General features: G+C 34.9%; 1 protein-coding gene across 2 annotated transcripts in view; it reads left to right on the forward strand.

The window, feature by feature from the left end:
* The window catches only part of THOC1 (THO complex subunit 1), a 48,938-nt gene that overhangs the window by 17,335 nt on the left and 19,117 nt on the right, over positions 1-12,486 (forward strand). For both annotated transcript variants that reach the window (XM_054583426.1, XM_054583427.1), the window contains exons 9-11: positions 1,872-1,945; positions 6,665-6,773; positions 7,909-8,040. In XM_054583426.1, the coding sequence (XP_054439401.1) occupies positions 1,872-1,945; positions 6,665-6,773; positions 7,909-8,040 (315 nt within the window). The remainder of the gene's footprint in view (positions 1-1,871; positions 1,946-6,664; positions 6,774-7,908; positions 8,041-12,486) is intronic.

The following is a 12,486-nucleotide window of genomic DNA, read 5'->3' on the forward strand; positions in this document are numbered from 1 at the left end:
CCAGAGATAACCACTCTTAACATTCTCTGTCTGCACTTTCAAGACTTCTGTATGTGTAGTTTTATTCCAAAAATAAGGTCATGTAATACATACTGTTCTGAAATTTACTTCTGTAAGCAGTAAAAATGGATGCATTTTTGCATCAGTATGTTTAGATGTGTCTCGATGTTCATTGCTCATGATAAATCTTTTGATATATTACAGTCCCCTGTCAATGGGCATTTAGATAATGTCTAATAATAAAAAACCGTTAACAGTATTATAGTGAATAATATTGTGTATATCATTGCTATATTATGCAGGTGTCTCCATAGGATAAATTTTGATAAGTGAAATTGCTATGTCAAAATATATGCATATAGCTGATATTTATGGCTGTTCCCAGTTACTTCTCAAAAAGTTTGTATCCATTTATACTCCCACCAGTGGCACATAGAGAATGCCTGCCCATTTTCACACAACCTCACAGCAACCCCGGGAATTATCAGCTTTTTAAAATCTTTGCTTAATTGATACATACTTGAAAAGTAAGTCATCTTTGCTTTAACTTGCTTTCTCTAGTTATTAATAAAGTCAAGGAGCTTACTGTATGTTTATTGGAATTTATTTTTCTTCTGTGCTGATTTGAAGCAGTGAGGAAGAGAAATTGACTATTAAATGCCCTTTGCCCGATTTTCTGTTGAAATGTTTTTTTCTTATGATGTGTAGAAATTCATTATCATTATATAGAATATTTTATATAGAGTATTTATTGCCTACCATACATTGATACATTTTTTTTCTCAGTTTATACTTTTTTTGTAACTCTATGGTGACTTTGCTGTACAGAATTTTTACATTTGGATATAAGATTAACATTTATTGATCTTTGATTTTATTGTTTCTGACCTTATATCATACTGAAGGCTTCTATTCCACAAGATTATATCAGCCCTTTTGTTTTCTTCGGATGCATTATGGTTTTGTTTTTTCCTTTAACATTGTAACCCAGCAGAAATATTGTAGTTCGGAATAAAGTGAGTTATAATTTTATGTTTTTCCAAATAGTGAGCTAGTTATTTGCCCAGTGAGTTTTTAAAGATTAAGGTATGTCCAGAAGACTGTCCAGAGTTCAGAAATTGCTGAACATTCAGCGCCTACTCTTCATTTAGGACCAAGTTGTAAAGTTTTAAAAATTATTAGCTGGATAGAACTAATATCTCACTATAGATTAATCAGACTACTTATGTAATTTATTCCTTAAAGTATAAAATCATTATCAATTTGGAAGTGCTGTTGATTTAAGAATTTTCAAAATCTTTTCTTTCATATTTATGTATCTTTTAGATACTCCTTGGACTGTGCCACGTAAACTTATTTTGAACTTTTCAATATAGAGCTGGACACCCAGCATATCCTGATATGTTCCCAGATAATAAGTGTACTGGGGATCAGGGAGGATATCCATGGTGAAATTGGAGATATAAACTACTTAAATTTACTTTATTTACTGCAGTTTTTAGGGTCCTTAAAACACTAATGTTTTTCTCAGTTCTCAAAAAGGTCATTGTATATATTTCCAAAATGTATTTTGCTATACACCCTTTATTCCCAGAGAAAATTTACTGACTCTGCTTGGAGAAATACTGGTTTAAAACTTTCACATTGTCTTCATGACTGTCCTACATCACTGTCTTACTGGTTTTAAGTTCTCAGCTCCCTGTCACATAGGATTCCCATTGCCTTAAAGATTAATTATAGGTCTACATAGTTACCATGTCCAGACTTCTGTCCTAATGATTGTCCAGCATTGTGTGAATGACATTATTCCAGCATCTACCTTCTGCCTGACAAATGCTTCCTTACAGGCTGTAATTTTTTTTTAAATTTAGCACACTGAAGATAGAGAAGAAGGAATGGATGTAGAAGAAGGTGAAATGGGAGATGATGAAGCTCCAACAACTTGGTGAGTTTTTAGAAGTTCAGATTTCTTGATTTATAAAGATAGTATCTTAATGACTTAATCAACTTCTAGAGTAAGAATGTAGACAAAAAGGAAGGAAATCATGCTTATAGATTTATTTGTAGCTTTCATGTGTATTACTTACAGTTCTAAATTCTAAATTATTAATAGGCTGTATCAGCTGGTTTCTGAATTGCATGTGGGCAGTTCATTGTTTACACAGCCTACTTATAATACGTGTTTATAATATTTAAGACCAAGCACAAACAACTTAAGTACTCCTCCCCTTCTCTCTTCCATTTAGCTTTGTGGACTTAATGCCGATGGGTGATTGAGCTGACTATTTAATGAAGTAGAAGGGATAAGAAACTTCCTTTCTCTTTTCTACGCTTCTATCCCTTCCTCTTACTTTTTCTTGTCTCATCCTCTATAACCATGTTCTTTCCCTCCAAATAATTTCTTTTTAATGCTCGTTAGAAGCAGTGAAGAAGAGAAAAGTGAAGGTATGAAGGAACACTTTCACTAGCGTTCTTCCAGGTGTCTGAGGTGACAAAAGTTATGATCATCAGTTGCAATTGAGAGAATTTCGAGAGGATGGAGAAGGGGATCCTATATCCTCACAGAGAGATGTATTCCTTTCATCCTAAATTTCAAATTCAAACACATATTCCCAAAGAAACACTGAAAGTAGTATAGCTCCAGGCATAATCCTAGTATTTCCTAGTCATATAATCTTGAACAAATTACTTAACTTCCCTGCAACTCAGTTTCAGAGTCTTTAAAATGCAGTAATGCCAATTACCTACTTCAGTTATGGAGAGGATTAAATGCGATGCTATTTGGATGTGGTCTGTTAAGGCACTTGGTAGTTATCCTTATCATGACTGTAATTTATGTGTGATGGTGCAAGCGTTCATCATAGTACTCAGAACAGCTCATGCTGAAAACTTACGAATTGTTTATTTTTGGAATTGTCCATTTAATATTTCAGATCATGGTTGATCACAGGTAACTGAAACCATGGAAAGCAAAACCGCAGACAATGAGAGGACTGCTGCGTGTTGTTTTGTTTTTTGTTTTAATCCTCACTCAAGAATATATTCATTGATATTAGAGAGAGAGCAAGGGGGGGAGAGAGAGACATCAGCCTGTTGCCTTCCACTTGCACCCTGACTGGCAATTGAACCCACAAGCTAGGTATGCACCCTGACCAGGAATCAAACCCGCAACACTTTGGTGCACAGGATGATGCTCCAACCAACTGAGCCACCTGGCCAGGACTATATGTTGTTTTATAGACTATCTTTGTTAAAATAGTTACAAAACATTCTACTTTGGATAGCAACTTTCCTCTAACTTGTTATTGTTTATATATACAGTAAGTAGTTCCACTTACTTGTATGGATAAATATAAAATCAAAAAGCATCTGTGAATGGTGAAGGTGAAAGGCAAAATACAGTGGGTCAAAACATGAAAAAACAGTAAGGAAGTGGTGAGCACTGAATGAAGACAACTCTTTCAAGTTAAGCCGTGAAGGAAAAAAGAGGGAGGAAGAGAGAGAGAGAGAGAGAGACAGTATCTTGTGGAGAAAAGTAGAATCATGAAGGTGGAGAATTTTTAAAAAATATTAGTCCTCAACTATAAAAATAACCTAGCAATAATATGTATTAATGCTATTTTAAAATGTGTTCTCTGAGGCACCTCAAGCACAAACAAGGCCAACTAAAGATAAAAGAAGAGAGATTAGATGCCCTTATAGGTAGATGATAAGAAGTACCTTGGAATATGCTGTTACTAGTATCAAACATTAAATCAGATATGAGCTTCCTGGCAACTGAGACAAAAAGGGACATATAACAGCTACATAATTCTCATTCTCTAATAAGAGGTAACTTTCTAGTATTTTTAAGAGACAAACTTTTCTGGTACTTCAAGAGATATTTATTCTTATATATGGTAATTGAGTAACATTTTGTGTTTGTGTGCGAGAGAGAGATGTGTATATATATATTTATGCATATAAATACATACTCCAAAAACAGTTTTGTTTCAAAAACATTTTTTACTAAGTGTATGGAACTATACAAATATTGAATGTTGTATTATTTGAATACATATAATTTATATGTAGCTATTTCTTTTGCCATTTTACTTTCACATTTTGGGAAATGTTCTATCTGTGGCTTTTTTTTTTTTTTTTTTTAATTTGATCTAGAGAAAACCCAGACCTATAGTCTTATTTTTGTAAATCACTAACGTTGATTATAGAAAGAAGTTGATGTTCAGATAATTTTTTTTTTTCCAGTTTTCAGGGTTGTTTGGTACTAGAGAAGAGTTTAAAAAGAGAGGTTAACGTGCCCATTAGATTCTTTCAAATATTGCTGGTTCTCGACAAAACTTTTAGCAGAAGCTAGATTTTTGTCAGTTAAAAATTGTTGGTATTCTTCATTATTGGTTTGAAGCAAGAGCCACATGCTTGAAATTCTAGCAGTTACTCTAGCAAAGTTAACGTTTTTTATCAAAATTAGTTAAACTTGCTGAATTATTTACCTGATTTGACACATAATTCAAAGCCATTGTAATCTGGGTGAGTATATAAGCATAATTTCAAACCCTTTTGTAAAATAAAATGCATGAACTTTGTGACTGTTGTTTCCTTGTAGACCAAGGGCTTTTTCAATTATTTCCAAGTTCACAGCTTTATTCCAGGCAGTTAAGCTGTCAGAGTGTGAATATAAGATGAGTAATGTGTTACTGTGTGATTAGATGTATGTTTTTCTTGAATTGATATGCCAGTTGATGAAAATTTAAACTAATAAAATTGTTCCTTAATTGGATGTTTTATGATGTTGTCATCTTAACCATATGAATTAAATTACTGTGGTGAGATTCTTGTCTCCATGTTTTACTAAAATACTTTTCCCTTTGTTCTTTCTTAGTTCACTAATACACCTTTTCAGGCTGTTGTAGAAAACTGAGTTTTACACTAGCAAAGGATCTTACACTCTTTTACTCTCTTATTTTATATACATAGAAACTAAAGCATTTTTCAGGGGTTTTTTTAATCCTTACCCAAGGATATGTTTTTTATATTTTTTTAATTTCACTTTATTTTTTTTTTTTGGAGAGAGCGAGAAATACCAATGTGAGAGAGAAACATAGATTAGTTGCCTCCCATACGTACCCTGGCTTGGTATTCAACCCACAATCTAGGTATGTCCCTGATGGGATCAAACCTGCAAACTTTTTGTTACAATGCTCCAACCATCTGAGCCACCCAGCCAGGGCCATTTTCTAGTAATTTAAACTTTAGTTCCCCACCTCCAAAAATGAACTTTTAAAAGGTACATGGTAAAAATTATACTCTTTTTATTTTAGTATAATCCATTAAAAAGCATTATAGTATTGTTTCTGATGCCCCCTAGCATCAGAAAGGGTAATATTTAGTATATCCATCTCTAGGATGAAGAGTAGGAGATTCATTTCCTATTACTGACCAGAATAGAGATGGCAGGATTCTTAAGATCATGGTACATGGTACTGCGTGGATCAGTAACCCTATTTCCTGTTTCCCATATAAAATTCCAGTCTTAGAATACTTGTATGGGCATGAAACTCAGAGAAAATGCTAACTATAATCCATAGGTTTAACTTGTTAAGGTTTATTTAGAATGAAGTAAGGTAGTACACAATTGTAATATAGACAATATTAATTTTATAGTGGTGATGTCGAAAATCTTTGTGGCTATATCAGGATATGATATACACAGTACGTCAAGCATTTCAGACATGTAGGTAATAACTAAAAGTCTTCATAGGCTATTTTGAATGATATAGAGGATTTTGTTAAAAACAATTGATCAAAAACAATTGACCTCATGTATTTAAAGAGTCTGAAATGTTTGCTTCAACATTAAAAATTAAAATTTTATAGTATAATGATTGCTTATAAATTTAAAATTTATAAGAATGTGTATTGACACTCAATTTGTAGCATAGCCAAATTAGAATTTGGATTAGTAATGCCGTAATAAAGACACTAAAGAAAGGGTTTACTTTTGCAGCACTAAACTGTTATGTACCTAATGTGTTTATCTCATTCTAGGACTTCTTAACTTAGTGTATTGGTTAGGATATGGTGCCTATGGTTTTTAACATAGAGACAAATTAACAGCATAAACTATTTAATTGATTTCTTTGTCATGTAAAATTCTGGAAACAGGCAGTCTAGGGACCCATGTTTCTTCTAACCTTGTTCCACCATCCCTTGGTGTTTGCTCTTTTTCCAATAGTCCAGGTTGGCTCATCATCTTATCTGCATTCCAGCCAACAGAAAGGGAAAAAAGAAAATGGTAAAACGGGGCCCAAATAAATCACGTATGAATGTTACTCAACTGATTGGCCAGAATTTAGTCACATGGCCATACCTAGCTGCAAGATAGGTTGGGAAACATAGCCTTGAATTCTGAATAATCTTGTATCCAGCCAAAATTCAGGGGTTTCATCACTATATAGATAAAGAGGATCTATTTATTAATTTCCTCTGAAATTATTTATAAAATTTTATTATATAAGTATTTATGAATGTGTGTTTTTCTGGGGAAAGAGACTAAAGCTTTCACCAACTTCTTAAAGGGTTTGTGACCCCAGAAAGGTTAAGAGCACCTAGATATTTTTAAAAGAACCTAAATGATTTATTTAATATATCATTATTTTATTAGCTCCATTCCGATTGATTACAACCTGTATAGAAAATTCTGGTCACTTCAGGATTACTTCAGGAACCCTGTGCAATGCTATGAGAAGATTTCATGGAAAACTTTTCTCAAGGTGAGTTGCCAATCCCAAACTATCAGAAGCCCAATGTTCTATAGCTAATGGCAAAGCCCAGTCTTGACTCTTGTCCAGAATACTTTTCACTATATATTTCTACGTCTTACGTTTTTATACCTACTTCATAATATACAGAAGCTAAATTGTAAATACCTAAACAATTGATTATAAATGACTTGAGAATTTAAGAGTTAGTAATTACAGCCTTTTTTTTCTTTTTAATGTAGTATTATCAACATGAATTGATGAATTTTTGCAGAATACATTCTATCTTTACTTTGCACAAAATTATTTCAGCTTTTCTGTTAGAATAGGTCTGCAAACTATGGCCTTCAACCAGATCTAGCCTACTACTTGTAAACAAAGTTTTACAAAGTTTTATTGGCACAAAACTATACCCATTTGTTTACATACTACCTGTGGCCATTTTTGTGCTATGATAGCAAACTAGTATAGCTGAGACTGTAAGAGCCAATAAAGTCTAAAATACTTATGTTCTGACCCTTCACAGAAGTTTGCTAAGCTATTGTATAAGAATTCTCTGTATTTCTTTTTTCTTGGTTACTTAAAGATCAGTTGTCCTTTTTTGTTGTTATAATCAAAATCCATGGTTCTTAAAAATAGAATGCTCTTAAAAATAGGAAAGCTTTTAAAAGTAGGATGGTATATGTTATTAACCATTTTTATTTTATATGCAGTATTTTTTTGTTTTTGACCACCATCCAAATTCAGGTTAAGTGATGAGTGAAAACTCATCTGAAATTGTCCTTCAACTGGATAGGGTTTGACATCATTGTTTTATTTTGTCACAGTCTTTATTTAGCACAAGAAATGCTTGAGAGTTTCCACAGCTAGTTAGCTAATTTCACTGATAAATTTCTATACACTAACAAAGCATTCCTTCTTCTGTTGGCCCATTACACAGGGAGTAGAGAATTTATTTCTACTTTTACACTACCGTGAAATCTCATACAAATACCCTCATCTTGCTGTCATAATTTTCTTAATTTACCTTACAACATGCATATATGGTAACAGGGAAGAAATTCTAGATATTGTGATACAGAAAATCACTGAACAAATTATTGGGCAAAAATGCCAAATAAAACTAATGGATATTTTTACTTTCCAGTATTCAGAAGAAGTTCTAGCTGTTTTCAAGAGCTATAAATTAGATGATACTCAGGCCTCAAGAAAGAAGATGGAAGAATTAAAAACAGGAGGAGAACATGTATACTTTGCAAAATTTTTAACAAGTGAAAAGGTATAAATCTTTCTTTTTCCCTAAAGCATAATAAAAATTGTTTTTCTATTGATATACTTTTTAAGTTCAATGGCAATATTTCTTACTTTGCTTTGGGTTAAAGCTGATAGCTGTTGGTTTTAGAGTCCTATTTCTTTGTCGTATGAATAAGACTAATTTGGTTTCAAAGGTGAGAGACTGTTTTGCCTTAAATGTGTTTTGTTGACCTAGTTTAGAATGGATGCAGTTTAATAGCTATGTATTTTTTCACTGTATTTTGAACTTCAGTTTGGGGTATAATTTGCATTTATGAAAATATTTTGAAGTTAGGTTTCCATTCAGGTACAAATTAGGGTTTTAAAAATTCCCAGTTAATCTTATTTATATAGTTAACTAAATTTTGTTCAAATATAAGGGATTTTGAGGGTTTTTTGATGCTGATTGATTTTATTTATTTTTTTTAATGTCAAAATCCATTATAAAATATTTAAAAATTTAAATCCATTATAAAAGCTCAGCAATTAAAAAAAATGACACCAGCACAGAAATAATCAAGTAGATCAATGAAATGAAATGAGCATTCTAGACACAAACATATATATCTGTCTAATAATGTAATATATGATTTGAAGTTGATTTCAAATCAGTGGGGAAAATAATGCTTATTCAACAAATGAGGTGCATGGACCACTATTACTTGAAATAAAACAAATACACAGCCCAGTTTCACACATTATACAAAAAATATTTAGGTGTGTTCAAAACCAGTATGTAAAATCTTAAGGAGTTTTTAGAGAAAATACAAAATAATATTTTTCTTACCCTGAAGTACAATATTCAAACCCAGAAGCTATGAAGTAGAATATTGCCCATATAACTATATTAGACATTTAAGACTATACAATAATATACATATAAAAAAAGTTAAAGGACAAGTAATAGAATAGGAAAGTATTTGCAACACATCTAAAAAAGGGTTAATAAATTGTATTTTTTAGGGAAAAAGTTCTATAAACATTTAATCAACAAATCGATAAAGAATATCAATAAGTCATTTAAAGCTTTTTAAAAATAATAGAAATAGGCAAGAAATATACAAAAACATGTTTAGTTTCAATATAATAAAGTAACAATTAAAATACATCATTGTCACAATCAGATTAATAAGTATTAAAAATATTGATAATATCAAATATTGGTGCCTGTTAAAGGAACTGGTTCTTCACAGACTCTTTTTCTTCATCATCTTAAAGCAGTCCCTGTAGCATATCTTGTAATGCTGGTTTGGTGGAGGTGTATTCTTTTAGCCTTCTTTTGTTTGGGAAACACTTATTTCACCTTCCATTTTAATTGAGAGTCTTGCCGGGTTGAGCAGTCTTGGTTGCAGGCCTTTGCTTTTCTTGACTTGGAATATTTCTTGCCATTCCCTTCTGGTTTGTAGTGTTCCTGTTGAGAAGTCAGCTGCTAGCTGTACCTCTTTCTTCCTTGCTACCTTTAGGATTGTCTGTTTGTCTTTGATATTTGCCATTTTAATGATGATGTGTCTTGGAGTGGGCCTCACTGGATTCCTCTTGAATGGGACCCTCTGTGCTTCTTGGACTTGGGTGACTTTTTCTCTCCTCCAATTATGGAAGTTTTCCATCATTACTTTTTCAAACAGGTTCTCTATCCCTCGCTCCTCTTCTTCTCCTTCTGGTATCCCTATTATATGGATATTGTTATGTTTCAGGTTGTCCTGCATTTCCCTCAATACCTCTTCATTCTTTTTGAGTCTTTTTTTATTTTCGTGCTCTTTCTGGGAGCTTTTTTCTGCCTTGTCACCCAGCTTGCTGATTCGATCCTCTGCTTCATCTAACCTGCTTTTGATTTCCTTCTACTATGTTCTACAATTCAGAAACTGTATTCTTCATTTCCTCTTGTCTCTCATTAATTGTTTCTATGTCCTTTTTCATGCTGATATACTTTGCAGTAAGTTCCTCCTCCTAATTTCCTTGTAGTTTTTGGTAATTCTCTCTGAGCTCACTGAACTCATTGAGCTTCCTTAGAACTGTTGTTTTACACTCAATACCTGATAGTTTACTGGCCTCTATTTTATTTAGTTCTCTTTCTGGGGATTCCTCCTTTCCCTTTGACTGGGGGGTGTTTCTTTGTCTTCCCATTATTTATGAGACTCTTCTTTTTTGCTTCTGGTTCTTAAATTGATCTGTCTTGATTTCCTGACTTTGTGGTGTGAACTTCTATGGTAGGAGGCCACTGTGTTTTCTCTCTGGATGTGCCTCTGATGATGTCAAATGTTGCCCATCTGATCTTATGCAGTCTGTTTGAGACTTCCAGGAATCTACTGTCTGTGGCTATCTCCAGTTGTTAATGTAGTCACGCTGTACTCAGCAGTCAGGCTTAGGCACCACAGGGCAAAGCGGAGTCCCTCCTGGGGGTGGGGTTATTGGGTCCTCTTACGCTGCTGCCACTCAGAGGAGTGATCTCCCTGAGCCAGATGGCTGCTGCCATATGGGGGGAGGAATCAGCACTGGGATCCCACCAGCTTCTCTCTCCGTTCTCTTCCCAAAGCGTTCATCTCCAGTCTCTCCTCAAGTGTCTCTAGACCACTCTGCACCGCCTTTAGCCAGGGATTTACTGTCTGGCTGTCATTCTGCACTCAGCAGGCCAGCTTTAACACTGCCAGACCAAGGCAGAGTCCCTCCTATTGTGTCCTCTCACGCTGTTGCTGCTCAGGGGAGTGGTCTGCCTGAGCAAGATGGCTGCTGCCATCTGGGGTATGAATCAGCACCTGGATTCCACCAGCTACTCTTTCCGTTCTCTCCCCAAGCCTCCTTCCCCAGTCTCTCTTCAGGCATCTCTAGCCCCCTCTGCCCCTGCCTTTCCCAAAGACCAGGGTAAGTAGCTACAAATTAAAATTTATGCATTGGCCCTTTAAAAGGCTCTTTGCATCTCCAGCCACCTGTCTGTGGTAGAGAACAACCCTGCTGCTTTTCACAGCAGGCTGTTATCTGTGTACTTTTTGGGCTCTGGTGCTGTAGGCTGGAGATCCCCACTTACGGTTTAGTCCCTGCTCTTCTCAGGGGGATCCAACTGGGCCTCTTTAATATCCATTTGGCACTGCCACCCTGGGCGCCCTGCCTCCCTTCTTGAGTCTCTACCACACTCCTTAGCACTTAGGTTGTGCTAAGCTGATTCTTCTGTCTGTCCGAGGTTATAAGGCTCCTCTCTCACTGTTGTTCAGTTGTTTGTTCCAGGTCGTCCAGATTGGTCCTGGGAGTAGGTCAGTGTGACTTCCATTTACTCCTCCGCCATCTTGATTTCATTCAATTATAAGAGATTTTGTAAGTTTCTAGTCAACATGGCACATTGAGTTTATGTTTAAAGTCACTCCCTTTGTTCCAAATACATACACATGACAGGTGAATGTATAAAAAGGGAAAACAAAAAAGACAAAGCTGGCCTTCCAGAAACAAGATAAATATCTTGACTAGAAATGCAAAACAGTAAAACTGAAACTTTGGGCCTGCTGAACTCTATATTTAGCTGGTGGTGGCATCCAGGCGGTTGACTGAAAGTGACAGGGACCATATATGTTTCTTGTAGGACCAGAGGTAGAATCACTGTTTACAGAGACTGGGTTGGAGCTTAACCCACTTTTGGAACAAAACTAAAAAAAATTTACCCATTTTCAGCCAATAGCTATGGTTTCATAGGAAGTTACAGTTTTAAGAATAACAATAACACAACTTTTTCTTCATCTCTTTGCTCTTTGATCAGATATAGGAGGTCTGTCCAGAAGGTATACAGCCATGTAATATGAAAAATAGAGACATTTAATGAAAAAGATACAAGAAACATTGTACATAGGACAATGATGCTTCAGTCCCCTTCAAAGTAGCTATTGGGACCTCACACAATTTTCCCAATCACCATCAGCTCCCCAGTTGTATTTTTCTGAGTCTCATCAATGGTTTGAAATCTCTTCCCGTTCAAAGGAGATTTTAGATTTGGGAAAAACCACAAGTCATAGGGCACCAAGTCTGAGCTGTAGAGTGGCTTAGTTACCTTGGTGATTTGATGTTTTACCAAAAAACTGCAGGAGACGTGATGGATGAGCAGGCGCTTTGTCTTAATAAAGCTGCCAATCGCTAGTTACCTGTAGCTGTGGCCTTCTGAATCGTCCGAATATTTTCTGCAGAAGAATGTTCATACTTAATGTAAGATTTTATGCAGTTTCCATGTCTACTTCCTCACTCATTTTGAATGGGAAGGCCACACAATACACATGTTCACTCAAGGATATTTACCACCCCCACTGACTAGTACAGTGAAGTTGTCATTGTTCACCCATGTCCATTCCAGTCCACTCTCCTTGGTCGCCAGGTTACATTGATGTCACACAAGCCATTCTCATTATATTAATAATGGCTGGACTTTTTCCGGACAGACCTCATAATATATCCCTAA

The sequence above is a fragment of the Pteronotus mesoamericanus genome, unplaced genomic scaffold, assembly GCF_021234165.1.
Source record: "Pteronotus mesoamericanus isolate MK-2021 breed Mesoamerican mustached bat unplaced genomic scaffold, CSHL_Meso_final contig_74, whole genome shotgun sequence".
NCBI classification, from domain to species: domain Eukaryota; kingdom Metazoa; phylum Chordata; class Mammalia; order Chiroptera; family Mormoopidae; genus Pteronotus; species Pteronotus mesoamericanus.